The sequence below is a fragment of the Euprymna scolopes genome, chromosome 20 (genome assembly GCF_053919585.1).
Source record: "Euprymna scolopes isolate OS-2025 chromosome 20, ASM5391958v1, whole genome shotgun sequence".
Taxonomy (NCBI): Eukaryota; Metazoa; Mollusca; class Cephalopoda; order Sepiida; family Sepiolidae; genus Euprymna; species Euprymna scolopes.
Genome location: NC_136501.1, coordinates 1,048,025 through 1,067,760, shown reverse-complemented (window position 1 = coordinate 1,067,760; position 19,736 = coordinate 1,048,025). Strand labels below are relative to the sequence as shown.

At 37.6% G+C, this 19,736-nt stretch overlaps 1 protein-coding gene across 5 annotated transcripts in view; it reads left to right on the top strand.

Annotated features, from left to right (window-relative positions):
• LOC145241281 (uncharacterized) overlaps positions 1-19,736 on the top strand; it is a 292,029-nt gene that overhangs the window by 212,665 nt on the left and 59,628 nt on the right. For all 5 annotated transcript variants that reach the window (XM_080104025.1, XM_080104023.1, XM_080104024.1 and 2 more), the window contains 4 exons: positions 1,988-2,205; positions 11,062-11,219; positions 14,094-14,167; positions 17,632-17,820. In XM_080104025.1, coding sequence (XP_079960151.1) covers positions 1,988-2,205; positions 11,062-11,219; positions 14,094-14,167; positions 17,632-17,820 — 639 coding nt within the window. The remainder of the gene's footprint in view (positions 1-1,987; positions 2,206-11,061; positions 11,220-14,093; positions 14,168-17,631; positions 17,821-19,736) is intronic.

The window sequence follows — 19,736 nt, the reverse complement described above, 5'->3', positions numbered from 1 at the left end:
GTATTTTTTTTTATAAAGAAAATCATTTTTATACGATTTAAAGCGATTAATATGAAATCGTTAGCATTACAAAGCTGATCTCGCAACTTTGGATCATTGTGGACTTATCTATCCTTGTTTTTTTCCAAGATGGCGACACGATACAATCCCTTTTTGCTTCCTCATAAAATTTGATTTTCTTAGTTAAAAATATAACTACTTAATTTATGTGATTTTTGGAATATGACATTTTTGTTCTGTGACAGGTATGTACATCATAAAGATTTTTCTGTATTTTTGTTTTTTACTTAGGTTGTATTTTAAATAAGTACTGATTAATTTTGTATAGATATACTTTGCCATTCTTTCATTTCGTCTTCACCTTTTTTTCTAAATGCATCCAAGCATCTCTAGAAAAAGCTCTGTCTGTCAGTCAGTTTGTCAAACTTTGGATGAAAATTGTACTTTTAGACTCATTTAAAAAAAATATCATTTATCAACTAATTCATTCCAAAGAGGGTTCTGTTTTTCTGTCCCCGCCCCGTTTCTACCGATTCATGTGTGTTGAAAAAGCCATTTTTCATGTGTGTTAAAAGCCATTTTTTTGGTTTCAGAAGAAAATAAAAAATCTTGTTTCAAACAAAATGGCAATCATCAATCAAAGAAGCTTTGAATTGTAGATGCCAAGATGAAGACGAAGAATACGTTTTCCATTGGGTAGTCGATCTGTAAAATTGTTGAATTGTAAAAGTCTGCAGATGGAGAGCAATTTCCTTCTCGTGTTGGACATAAAACAATCATGTCCGAGAATGCTGAAACATTCAATATTTTTGAGGAGAAATTCTGATTTCTGATTGGTTGCAAGCAGAACATAGCTCCATTTGATTGGTCAGTTCCTATCACCAGTGTCTATAAGTAGAACCTTCCAATTTTCAATCATACCATTATATATATGAGCATGAGTCTTCTTGCTGCTTCGGTTGCTTGGAGAATGGGTAGAAAGTAACAGTCACGAATCTATTCTTGACAACCAGCCCAACAGGTGCGGGACCAGGAACTGGCCCAGTACCTGTCGGATTGAAGTATGCCACCTGGGTATTACCTAGGAGATCTACCCTCCCAGACCTTGCCACCTGGCTTTCAGGTGGGGTATTTATCACTTGCTGATGAAGCACCCCAACTGGAGAATGCCGACGAGATGCCTAGGCAAGAGTGCCCCTCCTTTAGAGGAGCTTGCTTGATATTCCCACTTTCCCGACCGACTGAGATGAGCAGCATGTGAATATCTACGTTCATTATACATAAAAAATATTGCAACGATGTGTGTCTGTGAACGCCTTATATTGGAACAAATACATTGAAGACACTGCCAAGGCTCTGCAATTAAGGTTGGCTCCCTCTACCGTGCTAGCATCTTATATCTTTACAGGGCCACAATTAACCCACGTATGGAGCATTGTTGCCACATCTAGGCTGGTACATCTATCACTAGTCTTTCACTTTTAGACGAGGTCAAAAAAGAAGTCTCTAATCTAATAGTTTCTACACTGTCGGCCAAGCATTAGCCTCTGTCCCATCACCACAATGTTGAACTTTTGTGCCTATTTTACAAGTGTTTTAATGAAATGTGCTCTGATTAACTCAAAGGACTTGCATTCGTTTGATGTACCCTTGACTAACTCAACAAGCAGCAAAATCCCAACTCTTCACTGTAGAGATCCATAGATGCTGGAAAGCCTTTTACTCTAATAGTTTCTAGACTTTGGAATTCCCTCCTTGTTTCGTGCTTCCCTGACTCTACTAACCTGCAGAAGTTTAAATGTAATGTGAACAAACATTTCAGCTGCTCAACTCCTTCAATCCCCTGTTAAACATGATCCAAAATAGTAGCCCCTTATGTTCCGAGTGGAAGCATGCCTTGTTTGGGGTGAAAAAAAGCTAACAAAAGAAAAAAAAATACTGTGTACAATTGTTTTCAGCATCTTAAATCTTGTGGTTAAAATTACAGATGAAATCTGAGATGGATAGCATCAGTTTGGAAACGAGGCACCGGAAAGAGGAATTGGAACTTCTTAGCCAATCAGTACAGAAGGAACGCCAGGATCTAAATCAACTTGCAATGGAAAGGTCAGCTCTAGAAACGCAAGTCCAGCATTTGTCGGAAGAGCGGAATCTCTTGACAGACAGCAACAAAAAACTAGACAACCAATTAAATTCCATGAAAAAGTGAGTATATTAGGATTTTGTTTTAACCAAATTTACTATTATATATATATATATATATATATATATATATATATATATATATATATATATATATATATATATGGTGACTCCTTTGTAAGAAAAAAAAATCTAGAGAATACATTCGACAGAACGTAATACGAGATGTCCCAAAATTAAGCATCTATTTTGATGCTCTGATCTTGAGTATGTGGTGCAATGGGGAAAAAGGTGGCTGGTTAAATTTTAATATATCTAAAACCAACCTTCTATTTTTCAATCATCAATGCTCTGATCCTCGTCTGGCATCAATTGACATGAATGGCTCTCGTCTTGGGGAGGCTCCATGTTTTGATGAGGTTCTGGGCCAGACCTTTACTCCTGATCTGAAATCCGTTGCCAAGATCGCTGGGAAAATGGTGAGGTCATTCTACCACTCCAGTAGATATCTCACTGCCAATTCAATTCTCTACCGATATAAGATCCAAGTATGTCCTAGAATGGAGTACTGTTGCCACATATGGGTAGGTGCTGCTAGAAGGCTTATCTTGCCTTGACAGAGTTCAAAATAGACTTCGTAGCCTGCAAACTCTTTCCCACAGAAGAGACACTGCAAACCTGTCTCTACTTTATCGTTATTTTCATGGCAAGTACTCATCTGAACTCCAATCTATGGTCTCTCCTTGCCAAACTTTCACAAAAAACACTCGACTAGCTACAACTACTACATACGATGTCCCCCACTCTTTATCTGTGCCTAAACCTAAAGGTAGATTCTATGAACAAAGCTTCTTTCTTAGAACTGCATGCCTGTAGAATTCTTTTCCTTTTCCTTGCTTTCCAGCTGATAACAATATGGTCGTCTTGAAGTCCAATGTGAACAAATTCTTGATGAGCCGTCCCCTTAAGTAATCCAATTTACAAAATTTCCAGTGCTAACGATTGCTACAATATTGTCTCATTGACTACAGTGCATTCATTAACTCTTATCCTCGAGTGACCTCCAGGCCTTAATAAATGGCGACTCCTTTGCAAGAAAATACAAATCTAAAGAATACACTGGACAGAATGTAATACAGGATGTCCCAAAATTAAGCATCTATTTTGATGCTGATTTTTATTTCAAAATGGATAGTTCATTTTTGGACACTCGGTATATCAACACTAATCAGAATAACAGTTCAAAGAAAAACAGAAAGGAAAAAAATGGGCGATCACATATATTAACTTACTCGAGCGTGGCCCATGTAAATAGAAGGCCGTTCAACTAAAGTCGCGTTACCTACTGACGTTGCAGAATAAAGTACAATGACTACGGTTAGGTGATAGACGACTATTTTCAGGATAGCCATTTTCTGTTTCAATTCTCAAAGAAATTGCCGAGGGATTTATAAAACTACTCTGAAAATGACTGTATTTAATGATCAGTCATTACTTGGTGTGATAGTATGAACCATTACCTCTCCTTAAAGAACTCTTCAGTAAAGAAGTCTCGGATATACCTTCACTTCCGTTGGACACGGAACTGGAGTTCAATAAAAAATGGAGACCGTATTCCGCTTCTCATAAATGAATCTCATGTTTTGGTATTCTTTTACATAATGTTTCATGGTGGCAAGCGGTGGTGTTTCCCATTTGGGAAACCTTACGAACAGGTCGTCCCTATTATATACACACGACAGTAAAAGAAATATAAAAAAAAATAAAAATAAATAAATAAAATTGGCCATCTTCAGACTGCATGTGAAAAATTAATACTTGGCGCCAAGCTTCAAACTGTGAGTAAGCATTGTTTTTCGTGTTTCGTGTTTCAAATGCAACGAAAATAAGTAAATACATACATATATATATATATATATATATATATATATATATATATATATATATATATATATATGTATATATATATATATATACATTACTGGCATTAAAAATATATATATATATATATATATACATATATTAGGAAGTATATGTATAAGTTCTCAGACGTTTAAGTTTTCCACGGAAAACACATATACATGTACATTTGTTCTGTCAGTTTATTTTTAAAAAAAAATAAATAAAATAAAATAAATAAACGGAAGACTGAATTTATATCGTCTGGAACTAAACAAAATAAATAAATACAATGGCTACAAACGAACCGTCGATGAATTGGTCGTCCACAGACCTAACCGAAGCATTTCGATTATTTAAGCAATGTTGTAATCTTTACTTCTCAGTTAAAAATATTTCGTTGGAAAAACAGGTCGACCACATCCTGCCACTGTCCGGAGAAGAAGGCCTTAAAAGATACAACACTTGGTCATTCGAAAACGAGGCCGACAGGAATAATCCAGAAATAATTTGGGAAAAATTCGAGGAAAGACTGCAGCCGCAATTAAACTTCCAAATCGCTCGTTTTTACCTGCGCCAGTATAATCAAAAGGAATCAGAGAATTTCGATGACTTTCTGGCCCGGTGTAAATCGCAGGAATTAAAATGCAAGTTCCGGGATATCAAGGAAATGGAGGAATGCCTCATCGAGCAGGTTATATCAGGAACAAAGCACCCAGAACTCCAAAAGCAGCTTCTAGTGAAAGGCGAACAATTGACACTGCCGGAAGCTATAAACTGTGGTAGGACACATGAAGTTTCCATAACCCACATGAGACAGTTGGCTGAACTAGAGCAGAATAAGCATGAAATAGATGCAATCAAGTACAAACAGTGTAACAGATTCGGAGGCTCCCATCCGAGGCAAAAATGTCCAGCATGGGGTACCACATGTTCCGCGTGTGGACAACAAAATCATTGGGCTAAGGTCTTCGCAAGCAAAAATAAAAACGCAGCAGGACGTTTTCCAACACGCACAACATGGAAAGATGGAGGTAATAAACCAGGACATGGAGAAGCACAAAGGGACCAGTACAAACACTGGAAACACGGTAACCGTATGCACTTGGTAAATGTCTCTCAGAGGGACAATGAAGCGATTTATAACAAGTTTGAACAAATGTCTTCCGACTCTATTCAAGAACAAGATGACAGTCGGACAGAGGTTTTCACAGACCTTGTAATCAAGCTTCCCAACCTCCCAGGCACCCATTTTCTGAAAGCTAAGGTTGACACAGGAGCCGAAGGCAACATACTTCCATTACGTACCTTCCGGAAGATGTTCCCACACCTAATAAGTGCAGCAGGACAGCTACTCCCCGGTGCAACAAAGGATGAACCAACTGTTCTAACAGCCTATAATGGTTCTCATATTACCCAACATGGATCCGTTAAAATAGCTTGTTCACATAAAGGAATATGGAAGACCATCAAATTCTTTGTAGTGACAACAGAAGGGCCTGCCATCATAGGACTACCTTCAATCAGAGACCTGAGACTGGTAACGTTACACTGTGCAATCCAGGAAACACCAGTCTCAGTACGTTCAACACAGGATCTGGTAAATATGTACCCAAACCGTTTTGACAATATCGGCAATTTTGAGGGTGAATATCATATTATCCTGAAACCAGACAACACCCCTGTCATACATGCACAAAGAAAATGTCCTATACATATGAGGGAGGAAATCCAGACCGAATTGGAAAATATGACAAAACAAGGCATCATACGGAAAGTAACCGAGCCTACACCATGGGTCAGCAGCTTGGTTTATGTGCGGAAAGGCAATGGAAAGCTCCGTCTGTGTTTAGATCCAAAAGATTTAAACAAGGCCATCATGAGATGCCATTACAAGACCCCAACAATGGAAGAACTTGCACATAAACTCTCTGGTGCCAAATATTTCTCCAAGTTGGATGCCAAGAATAGATATTGGTCCATCAAACTACACAACTGTTGACTACCTTCAACTCCCCTTTTGGAACATTCTGTTTCCAGCGGATGCCTTTTGGTCTGGTGATGTCTCAGGATGTGTTTGCCCAGAGGATGAACATGATTCTGGAGAAGTGCTCTGGCACCTTAGGGCTAGTTGACGATGTCATTGTCTTTGGAAAAACCGAAGAGGAGCATGATAGGAACCTCCACAATCTAATGAGAATTGCTCAAAAGGAAGGACTGTGCTTCAACCGCGAAAAGTGTGCCATCAATAAGAAACAAATTTGTTTTTTTGGCACAATCTATGATCAGAATGGTATGCACCCTGATCCCAGCAAGGTAACAGAAATAAAAATGTTATCTAGTCCAGCAAACACTACCGACCTGAAGAGGGTGTTGGAAATCATCACATATATGGCACCTTTCATTCCACACCTGTCCGATCTCACAGCACCTTTGAGAGATCTCCTAAAGAAAGAAGTGGAATACCAGTGGAAAGAAAGTCACCAGACATCCCTCCAGCAAATCAAGGATCTAATTTGCAAAGACATGTTGCTATCATACTTTGACCCTTCCAAGCAAACTGTTATCCAAGTCGATGCATCAAGTAAAGGACCCGGCGCCGCACTCCTGCAAGGAGGTAAACCCATAGCTTTTGCATCCAAGTCCTTAACAGAAACTGAACAACGCTATGCCAACATAGAGCGGGAGCTCCTTGCAGTTGTTTTCGGCTGTGAACGATTTCGGACTTATATCTATGGAAGTGCGTTCCAGGTGGAAAGTGATCATAAACCCTTGGAAATGATCAACTTAAAAAATTTGGTTGCAGCTCCACCTTTTTTTTTTTTTTTTTTTTTACACAGTGATCACCACTTATCAAGGCCCGGAAGCCACTCAGGGATAAGGGTTATTGCAAGTACATCACGTTAGTGAGGAGATTTTATGAAGTGTTTAATTAGGGGGGCGGTTCATTAGGAATTTGTTAACATTAGACTTGAAGACATCCAAGTTGTAGTCCGGAGGGAAGCAGGCAGACGGAACAGAGTTCCACAGGCGTGCAGTTCTAAGAAAGAAGCTTTGCTCATGAAATCCGCGTTTTGATTTAGGTACAGATATAGAGTGGGGGAAATTTTTCCCAGTGGATTCAGCTAGACGGGTGTTTTTCGTGAAAGTTTGGCGAGGGGGGACCAGGGATTGGAGTTCAGACGAGCACCTGCCATGAAAATAACGATAAAACAAGGATAGGCTCGCAACGTCTCTTCTGTGGGAGAGGGGTTGCAGGGTAGAGAAAAGGGCATCCCCCACTAAGCCACAAAGTCTATTTTGTACTCTGTCAAGGCATGATAGGCTGTTTTTGGCAGCTCCTGCCCAGATATGGCAACAGTATTCCATCCTTGGCCGTACTTGGCTTTTATATAGATAGAGAATTGCATCAGTAGTGAGATATCTTCTGGAGCGGTAGAAGGATCCCACCATCTTTCCAGCGACCTTGGCAACAGACTTGATGTACGTGTTCCATTTCAGATCAGGAGTAAAGGTCAAACCCAGAAGCTTGTCAAAACACGGGGCCTCACCCAGACGAGAGCCATCCATCACAATTGATGCCAGCTGGGGATCAGAGCGTTGATGATGTAAGGATAGGAGTTTGGTTTTAGATGCATTAAAGGTAACTAGCCACATCTTCCCCCACTGAACCACGCGCTCGAGATCAGAGGAGAGAGAATCCGAGAGAACTTCGTCATTTACAGCCTTTGATGTGTTGCCGTAGATGGTCGTGTCATCAGCATAGATGTCAACGAATGATTTAAGTATGTGTTTAGGGAGGTCATTGATGTAGATCAGGAAGAGAGTTGGGCCGAGGATTGACCCCTGAGGGACTCCAGCATTTATATTGCAGGCCTCCGATTTTTGTCCATCTACCACTACTCTTATGAGCCTATCGGAGAGAAATGATTTAATGATTGAGAAAACATTTCCAGTTATACCGTAGCTGGAAATCTTGTGAAGTAGACCCTTATGCCATACTTTGTCAAAGGCCTTTGATATGTCAAGAGCAATTGCCCTAGAAAGGAAGCCTTTGTCAAGAGATTCACTAATCCTGTAGGATATAACCGTCAGCACATCTGCGGTAGACCTTGCAGAGCGGAAACCATATTGTGTGTCACTAAGAAGGTTGTTTCTGCTGAGGTGGTTGACTATTTCTCTATTTAATATTGATTCCAGTAACTTACTCATAACACAGAGAAGACTTATTGGTCTGTATTGAGAGGGAGAGGACTTATCACCTGAATTCTTAAATACAGGGCAAACTGATGAGGTCTTCCAGGGGGTCGGAAAGCACTTCTCCTTAAGGCAGCGCTTAAATAGTTTCGTAAGTATGGGAGCAAGTTCTGGTTGAAGCTTTTTTAACACTATAATTGGGATGCCATCAGGGCCAGTTGCTTTACTGGAATCTAGGTTTTTTATTAGCTTGGCGACCTCATGCACGGATATTTGTATGTTACCTAGCTTGTTCTGTGTTATAGGAGGAAATATGGGGAGTTGATGGCCTTCGTCGCATAGGGTAGAATTAGCTGCAAAGTTCTTTGCAAATAGTTTGGCCGCCTCCAATGCATGCTACTACGTTTGCAGGGGTATGATATGACAATTGTATATCGCCCTGGAAAAGATATGGCACTAGTAGATGGATTCTCAAGGTTACCAAATAAAAAAGCTAAAGAAGCTATTGATTTGGATCTGAGGGTGGATTTTGTTCAATTTTCAACCCAAAAGTTAGCTCAGCTAAACCAAGCAACAAGTGAAGATGCTACACTATGTGAATTGAGGGACATTATTCTGAGAGGTTGGCCCGACACTCTCAGAGAAATGGGTAAGATATGAAACCTTATTGGCCCTATCGAGACGAACTGTCCATTGAAAATGGCATATTATTGAAAGCAAACAGAATAATAATACCTAAATCGATGCAACAAGAGGTATTACAGGAAATACATTATGGGCAGCAAGGGATGGAGAAATGTAAACTCTGAGCCAAAAGTTGCGTTTTTTGGCACAACATTAACAAAGACATCGACAACATAGTACAACAATGTACCATTTGCCAGCAGCACCAAAAAATGCAGAGTGCTGAACCCCTGATACCCATGAGATTCCGGTGAGGCCATGGCAGATAGTGGCTACCGACTTATTTCACATTGAAGGTCTCAACTTTATGCTCATTGCGGACTATTATTCCAAGTTCCCATTTGTGCAAGTGTTGAAGGAGTTCTCCAGTCAGGAAGTTATTAAACTGACAAAGCAAATATTTGGAGAACAAGGAATTCCAGAGAAAGTGATAAGTGACAATGGCCCACACTTCAGCTCGATACATTTCAAGCAATTCGCAAAAGAATGGGGTTTTGAACAGCACACATCCTCACCTAAGTTTCCGCAGTCAAATGGCTTTGCTGAACGCTGTATCCAGGGAGTGAAATCTGCATTCAAAAAACCTGCCTCAAGCGGTCATGACTTGGATATGGTACTATTATGCTTACGTTCAACTCCTTTAGATCATACCCTTCCCTCACCAGGTGAGCTTATATACCAAAGGAAGTTAGCAGGGAACATCCCAGTTGAATGCACCAACAAAACGCTAACAAGGAGAAAATAATGGAACGACTGTATCAGAAGCAAGAAAAACAGAAGATGTACCATGATCAACATACAAAAGAGCTGCCCAGACTGCCCATCGGACAACCTGTACGTGTGTTAAATAAAGAAGCAGGTGAGTGGTCTCCTGCAGTTGTCACACAATTGGACCGAGAACCAAGGTCGTAAATAGTACAGACCCCCTCTGGAAAAACTCTTTGTCGAAATCGACAGCATCTTAGAGTAATCCCCTCCAGAAGCATAGCACATCCAGAGATGCATTCCACTGAAATTCCTCAGGAACCTACCAGGGACGGTTCATCAAGTATAGAGACGGACAGTACACAATGTCAATAGGCACCTTTCAAACGTACACCCCATGGAGTGCCAGATACGGGCACCTATAGCAACCATACGACAGTTCAAACCACCAGATCTGGACGTGTCGTCAGACCCCCCCAAAAAATTCAGAGATGAGACAGTTACTAACTGACTTTTTATTTTCTTTTTTATCTCATCATTGTAAATAAATTCCTTTTTTTATCTTTCCTTTTCAATTATTGAAAGAAGAGTGATGTGATAGTATGAATCATTACCTCCCCTTAAAGAACTCTTCAGTAAAGAAGTCTCGGATATACCTTCACTTCCGTTGGATACGGAACTGGAGTTCAATAAAAAATGGAGACCGTATTCCGTTTCTCATAAATGAATCTCATGTTTTGGTATTCTTTTACATAATGTTTCACTTGGTGTCTACGTTATAACACCTCATACGAAATAGACGGTAGCAGCTGTATTATCAAAAAAAAAAAAAAAATGAGTGCAAAAAATCTCATTTAAAAAATGTTTTAAAACAGATAAATTTTTAAAATAATAATTAAGCACACTTAAAAAATAAAAATAAAACTTCACAACATTTTCGCAGATAAACAACTACTTTTAATTGTAAGTTAGTGTTCAAATGCAAAATAATTCTTTATTTTCCACAAAAGAAAACAATCATTTTTGGACCAGTTTTATAAATCCCTCTTCTACAATTGCAACAGGAAATAACATTCCTCGTAATAGCTGCCTATCGCTTAAACGTAGCCATTGTACTTCTTCTGTGACGTCAGCAGGTCACATGACTTTAATGGAACGTGAATTATGCTGTACATACTTTGGACGTATTTGACATATAAGTAGAGAATCGTATCAGATGTGAAATACCTTTTGAAGCGGTAGAATGATCCAGGCATTTTTATAGCGACCTAAGCAACGGATTGGATATACATCTTATTTTACTGTATAAAGAGTTAAAGGCAAAAATCAAGTTTCGGAATCAGAGGAAAACATAAATTTCTACGTTGTGTGTCGTGATTTAGTTTGTTTCATTTGTTTTCTTTATGTTGCATCAAATTTTTGCTATTTTTCAAGGGAACTGAGTGATTTGGAGAATAAAATTAGGGAGAGCAAAAAAATGGTGGATCGAATGCAAGACGAACTCGAAAATAAACAGAAAAATATTGAATCTTGTCAAAACACAAGATTTAAACTTGAGAAAGATCTGCAGGACCTCAATAAAAGTCTTAAAGGTAAGATTGTTCGAAAATATGACGGATGTATACAATGTATTTCAGCACACAAACAAAATTGGATGTTTCTTATCTATATAAATAAAATGATGTATGTATGTGTGCCTGTCTGTGTGCAAATATTTATCAAATAAACTACTGGCCACATAACACTAAAATTAATAGCAAATAGTAATCAATAGCAAATAGTAGGTTACTTTTAATGCATCTAAAACCAAGCTTCTCTCTTTACATCATCAACGCTCTGATCCACATCTGGCATCAGTTGAAATGAATGGCTCTCGTCTTCAGGAGGCCTCAAGTTTTGACAAGCTTCTGGGCTTGACCATTACTCCTGATCTTAAATGGAACACGTACATCAAATCTGTTGCCAAGGCCGCTGGAAAAATGGTGGGATCTTTCTATCGATCCAGTAGATATCTCACTGCTGATGCAATTCTCTATCTATATAAGAGCCAGGTACGTCCAAGGATGGAATACTGTTGCCACATCTGGACAGGAGCTGCTAGAAAGGACTTGTGCTGCCTTGATAGAGTTCAAAATAGACTTCGTAGCCTCGTAGGAGATGTCCTTTTCTCTTCCCTGCAACCTCTATCTCACAGAAGAGATGTTGCGAGTTTGTCTCTGTTGTATAGTTACTTTCATGGAAAGTGTTCGACTGAGCTTAAGTCTATGGTCCCCCCTCGCCAAACTTTCACAAGAGACACTCGTCTAGCTGAAAACACTATCAATAATTCCCCCACTCTTTATCTGTGCCTAAACCTAAACGTAGATTCCATGAACAAAGCTTCTTTCTTAGAACTGCACGCCTGTGGAATTGTCTTCTGTTTTCCTGCTTTCCGGATGACTACAATATGGTTGTGTTCAAGTCTAACGTAAATAAGTTCTTGATGAGCCGTTCCATATAAGTTATCAAATTAACCGAATTTTCATTACTAATGATTACTATATTGTCCAATTTCTACTGTACACTCTTTAACTCTTATCCTTGAGTGGCCTCTTGGCCTTGATAATGTGGTGATGCCTGTGTAAAAAAAAAAGTAATCAAGGATGGTTTATAATGAGTAAAATCTTTGTTTGGATGGATGAATAATGTGTACAGAAATATGTGAGCAAGTTGAAATGCAAAATGTTCATTTCAACTTGCCGACATATTTCTATTAGTTTTACGTATGCGCAAATCCAATCATAGCTACAAGTGATTTAATTTTAAATCGTTCTTATCTATCTGTCGATAGCTCAAATGGTAGGGAATGTAGCTGGAGCGCTAAATGTTCTGGTTTCGATTCTAGCTGATGACACCGAAGTTATTTTTTTCTTAACTTTTGAAATCAGTACTATATATTAGGTACAATATAATATTCAATAGAGAATTTGCTGTGTAATAATAAATATGAAATCTGCATGAATTAAAATATATTTAAGCATATTCTACGACCTAGCAAAACTTGGCACACCCCCTCGCTAGTAAAATAATCCTAACATTCATTAATCTTTATCTTCGAGTGGCCTTTGTGTCTTGATAAGCGGTGACTCCCATTTAAACAAAAAAAAAAGTGTTGGGAGTAGATGGAGACAACTTAGGGAATTTATGCCATTACTAACCAGCAGAGTGTTACAACAATTTACAACAAGAGAAAAATCTATCAGGCATGTACACGCAATGTGTTCATGCATAAAAATTAAACTTGCCAGTGAGGGTTGAGGATATGTGCTGCATGGCGAGAAATGATATGATGGATGTGTAATGTGAATCTTAAACACAGGCTTAGATCTGATGACTTCAGAGGAAGATTAAATCTAAACAGCATAGGAAAATGTGTGCAAAACAAGAGACTTTGTTGATATAGTCACATTGAAAGATTAGATGTAGAACAGTTAAGGTGTCAGTGAAAGGACAAAAAATCTGGGAAAATATGATAAGAATGAATTTGAGAGAAAGAGGGATAAATAAAGACCTTGCCAGAGATTTGTACTATTATCATTCTCATTTCAAAAATTCATAAACATAAGATAACATAACATAGATTTGTTTGGACGTCAATTTCTAAAAGCCGTCCAACACATGCCACCATATAAAACCTGCTGCTGCTGCTGATGATGATGCTGATGTAGTAGTAGTAGTAGTAGTAGTAGTAGTAGTAGTAGTAGTAGTAGTCAAATCTACTCCACTACCCCTAATATTTCTACATTATTCTGTTGCTCACCTCAAATAAGGCATATTGCCACTTGAATGTAAGGGGCTACTACTTGGGACCATGTCTACAGGGGACTTTGTGAAGAGATAAGCAAGATGTTGGTTTACATTACATTTAATCTTCTACATGTTTGTACTGTCATGGGAGCAGGTAACTAGGAGGGAATTCCAAAGTCTAGCAGTCCAAGGGAAGAAAATATTTGAGTAAAAGGCTTTCCAGCATTTACAGACCTCTATACACTGAAGGGGTGGGATTTTGCTGCTTGTTGAGTTGGTTGGGGGTATGTACATTAAGGGGCTAAGAGTTCATCAAAGCACAATGCATGAAAGTACTTGTAAAATGGGCACAAGTATGTAATATTGAAGGGATGGGATTTTGTTGCTAAATGGATTTCTTGAAGGTATGTACGTCAAAGGGGTACAAGCGCAATGTGTTTATCAAAGCATATTCCATTAAAATACTTGTAAAATAAGCACAGGGGTGTAACATTGTGGTGATGGGACAGGGGTTGGAGCTTGGTTGATAATGGCTGAACCTATTAGATCCAAAATATCATGATTAAAACAATGAAAATGATAACATTGGTTTTTGTTCATTTCTATGATAATAAATGATGTTTTTTGTTTTAAAAAAAAGTTTTATTGAATAATATGAATTATTTTGATATTTGTTATAGATGAACAGAAAGAATTTTCTTCTCTTCAAACTTTAATTCAAAAAACAGAATCAAAGAATAACAAACTGAAACAGGTAAATCTTTTTTTTTTAATTGTATTTTAACAAACATTTTATTATTTTCATTAGACAAATGATAGAAACTATTAGGAACTTCAATCAATTACATTGTGTGGTTAAATAATCAAGTGTTAACTATTATGCACTTTCCCAAATAGATTGTTAACTATTATGCACTTTCCCAAATAGATTGTTAACTATTATGCACTTTCCCAAATAGATTGTTAACTATTATGCACTTTCCAAAATAGATTGTTAACTATGCTCCACTTTCAACTAAACATTTCCGGGATTAAATCCGACACACTGCTACCAAAGCTTGCCACTCCAAAATCCAGATCAACTCAATCTCTGAAAAACTAGACTTTTTATTTAAACCGACAGCATCTCATTTGCATATGAGGTGACAAGAAATCTTGTTCTTTCACAAAATTGCAAGCATATAAATAGGAGCTATTTTTTCTTTTCTTTGTTCTGATTGTTTGCTACCGGACACTATAAGCTGCACAAAATAAGGTTTGTACCAATTGTTAAGGCATTTCATCATAATGTACTATCCGGACACAAAACTTATTGTTTTATATATGCATTTTAAGTATTAGATGGATAAAATAAATCCATCTGGAAAAATCTTTTTAAAGGGAGATAACTCTTTGTACCCTAAAGTTGTACCCTAGTTTATTTGCCCAGAATTATTTTCCTTGCTTCGACCGAACAATATAAACAAAGTGCGAAATTCAAAATAAAGGATGCTACTGAAACAGACTTAATCGTATAAAATTAATCTCTCCTCAGCTTATAGCAATTCGTTCAGTTAAATATGGTTAAATAAAGCATTTATATTGATTATACTTTATATAATCGTTTTCTTTCATTTAGTTCTTCAAATTTGTGTCTCATCACTCATACATTAGTAAAAAAAATAACGCAATAAATAATATAGTTTATAATAATAAACCTTCAATAGTTTTATACATGTATGTAGAGGAAAACAACTGAATTTATACGAAGTAATGGTTTATCGACCTGCTTGATTGTTTTTCTAAGATTGGTTTCCCCAGAGGGGACCTTGTCAAGTTTGTGTGGGGATTTATGAATAAAATAATAAATTTCTAACCGGATGTTGACTCGTCGGCTATTACATACAAAGTATGCATATTCGTCTCTGCACATTGGCTCTATGCATCCTTCTGGCTAGAAAAAGAAAAATAGTCACAAATTATTAATGTTCCGAATTTTTTAGATGACGGAGTGATTATTTATATTACTTGTATTGATCGGACTATTGTTCTCATCTTGAGTTTTATTTGTGCAACGTTTTGATCAGATTGTCCTCCATCCATCATTAGGCATGTTGGTTGTTGTTTGGAAAAGAAAAGAGAAAAGTGATTGGCTCCATAGATATTTTCGTATTTTGTGAGTTAGTATTTATTTTATGGTTTTAGTTTCGAATTTGTGAAAAAAATTGATTGACAAAGGAGAGGCAACTCTAATACTGCTCGATAAGGGATTATCTCCCTTTTATCGCCAAAATTTTGGTGTGTACAATATTTGTTTTTTTCTATAATTAGAGGCTCCCAAATGCTATTAAAATCTAGGCTTACTCTGCTTAGTAATTTTTCTTTTTTGTAGCACATGTGCTGCTTCCTTGGGTCGCCTGACTCAAGGAGGCAGCACATATATAAAGAATTAACCTGGCCAATGGGAAGCGTGCATTCCTAAAATAAGATATGCATAGCTGGCATGTTTTTCAAACTAGAGGGTGGATATAAAAAGATAGATTTTTCTTTGGTGAAAGAGTTGACCAGAGTTTTTGGACCCTTTCCATTGAGCCCTGGGACTGCTGCCATGCCTCATCTCACACGTATGTTAGCTAACACACAGACACACACAATATTTAGCGCTTCTTTATCGTCTGCTGATCTATATAAATATTCCCAACCTTCTCGTCGAACTTTACTTTAATATAAAAAAACAATGAACACTGACTCTTATTAACAACGTTGAATTGAATATAATTTGTAAAATTATGCTTCTCGTATTGCTGTAATGATCTATTCTTAAACATAAAATATCCCTTTTGTGAATGCGTCCGAACTCTTTATTTACTTTGTTTTATGAAATAACACGTCTCTCATTCTCTCACATTTAAATACAAACCTAAAACCGTTTTCACTAAAAATATTTCTCTAAACTGACTCATCCCAAATAAACACTCCCAAATGTAGCCCCCCAAAAAGGTGATGACTCCCCAAAGTAAGGATTCCCAAAACTGGTAACTCCCAATAATGACGACTCCCAAAATCCATAGAGAATATGATTTTATGATGTGGCAATTAAAATTATTTTTTCATCGTAGATTTTTATAGCTTTCTCATAAAATTACTTACGTTTGAGTTATCTTATTTAAGGAGTTTAGTTGGCTTCATATTGCTTCCCTAATCCTGTCCAAACACAACAGTCGTTGGTTCTGCAATTGTTGGTGTAGTCATGAGTTTTTGTGAGAATATATGAGCACAGACAGTTTCTGTCTGAATGGTTGGTAAAGGTGCAGATATAAAGGAAGAGTCAACCAAAAAAACTGCCGGTTTCCAATCAGACACTTCGATTTTAGGGTCAATTGTACATTGCAATATAGCTAACGAACTGCAATCACTTGTGCCCCCACGACGTGAGCACCCTCGACAAACCCGACAGGCTGCTAAATCCCACCCCCACACTGTAGAGATCCCTAGATGTAAAAGATCTTTCTACTCCAATAGTTTCTTCCCCAGAACCGCTAGACTTTGGAATTCCATTCCAGGTCCCTGCTTCCCCAACAGTACTGACGTGCAGAAGTTCAAGTGTAACGTGAACCGACATCTTGCTACCCACATCCCTACATAGTACCCCAGTAGGTGTTGTCCCTGATAGTACCCCCTACACCAAAGTGGCAATGTACCTTGTTTGGGGTGAAAATGTAATAAAAAATAAAAATAAAAAGACATAGATAATTTGCTGAACGAATGCTGACCAGGCGTGATATTCCACCACAGTAGAAGATACAAGTGTTAACCAAATAATAGCAAAAGGCGAGGGTCCAGGATCAACTGAGTTTCACTGTGCTGAACTAGGTTTTCAGCTGATCTCTGCATCGTTTTTTTCCAATCTTTAGGAGAGGCTGGTTCGATGACGTTACGGATGAAATCATCTGGATGATGACAAAGAACGTGATCGAACCAATGAAGACGTATTGAGAGGAAAGTTTGCTTCAAAGAGAATATGTTGCAGTGAGAAACGAAAAACAGATTTTGAGATTAACTGCTGGCAAGGAACACGAAGGATGCGATGCAAACTTTAATGATTGAACACCTGAAGCTTTCTCAGGTCACTTGCGCTCATCAGCTAATAACCTAGAATTATATCATATAAAATTAACGAATATGAAAAAGCAGTTTTGCTCACAGATTTCCATCTTTTTTTGTTTTCTTTTGGTTTAGGAGGTACAGCAGATCCATTCAGAAAAATCGCAGGCGCAGACGATTTTGGGTGAGCTGACATCCAAGATTGAGAAAACCCAAAACGAACATCAGGAAAAGTGCTGCCAAATTGAAGTCTACCAAGAAAAACTAAAAGAACTTTCTTGTAACCTGGAAGAAAAGAATTACGAAATGGAGAAAATATCGCAAGTAGGAAAAATTTGTCAAAAATTAGCTTCAGTTGTATTTTCTTACCACTTATCAAGGCAAAGGGCCACTCAAGGATAAAGGTTATAATATAACATGGTTGACATTTTTCAGCCAGATTGAGGCTTTTTTAAATACTGAATTTGAGTGACAACAAGTCTCTCCGATAATCCAGGACTTTCTTCTCTATCCTAGACATAGGTAACATTGTTCCTATCTACTTGCTTACTTATGTGAGCAAAATTAAACACGCGATCAGTTTTCAATATGAAAAAAAGTACAGCTCCCTAAAAAGGGGTGCATCTTAAACTATCTGGATGCCAATAAAATGCTTTAGGGTTTTCTTTACAAAATTGATTGATTATTCATATTATTTGGATTATTCAAACTACTGTTCACATCTTGAGTGACATTTTCACGATTTGGTAGATGTAGCCTTTGATCTTTTTCAGGTGTATCTTGTCCAACTCAAGAATCTGAGAGGATTTTTTGCAAAGACCCGTGGCGTAGTGGATAGAGTACTTGATAAAATCTATTTGTGAAAGTTACACACTTCTGAAGGGTGAAGGTTTAATTCTCAGTGCGGATGACACTCAAAAATACAATCGCGAATTACTTAGAACTTCTACCAAGTCATGACTCACAGAACGAGAGCAAAATATTTTTTCTATTTTCTTTTCTCTTTACTTACTATTAATATTATTTTTTTATTTTATTTTCATTTTTTACAAGGAGGTCACCACTTATCAAGGCCCGGAAGCCACTCAGGGATAAGGGTTATTGCATGTACAGTACGTTGTACGTTAGTGTTGAGATTTCATAAAGTGTCTACTTAAGGGGGCAGTTCATCAGGAATTTGTTAATGTTGGACTTGAAGACATCCAAGTTGTAGTCAGGTGGGAAACAGGCAGACAGAACAGAGTTCCACTGGCGTGCTCTTCTAAGAAAGAAGCTTTGTTCATGGAATCTACGTTTTGATTTAGGCACAGATAGAGAGTGGGGAAAATTTTTGACAGTGGCTTCAGCTAGACGGGTGTTTTTCGTAAAAGATTGGCGAGGGGGGGACCAGAGATTGGAGCTCAGACGAGCACTTGCCATGGAAATAACGATAAAACAAAGACAGGCTCGCAACGTCTCTTCTGTGGGAGAGAGGTTGCAGGGAAGAGAAAAGGGCACCCCCCACTAAGCCACAAAGTCTATTTTGTACTCTGTCAAGGCAGGATAGGCTATTTTTAGCAGCTCCTGCGCAGATATGGCAGCAGTATTCCATCCTTGGACGTACTTGGCTTTTATATAGATAGAGAACTGCATCAGTAGTGAGATATCTTCTCGAGCGGTAGAAGGAACCCACTATCTTTCCAGCGACCCTGGCAACAGACTTGATGTACGTGTTCCATTTCATATCAGAAGTAAAGGTCAAGCCAAGAAGCTTGTCAAAACTGTAAAAGTTTCCTTCTTATATGTAAATCCGTATCTCCTGCTTTTTCTGCCTCCACATTTTTTTATCTGTTTTTCTTTTTGTCTTTTATTTTCTTATTTTATGTTCCCTTTTATTTCTTCCGGTCCTTAGTTCTCATACTTGTATGCTTTTTTTTTAATATTTTTCTACATTTTTTTAATGTTTATTTTTTTCTTATGTTTCTTATATCTTTATATATTTTTTTTATATTTCCTTAAATATTTTTTGTATTATTTTTATATATTTTTCACATTTTTGTACCTCCCTATGTACGCTTAATTCTTTCCAACTACTTATAATATAAGGTGTTTGATTCTTGTTTTTCATTTCTTCCCAAATATATCTTGAATTATATATTCCTTTCATTTCTAATCTAAATGTTGTAACCAGTTTTTCTATATATATTTTGTATAATGCTGTTTTTTTTCCTCTTCTGATGAGAAACATTTAGCTTCGAAAT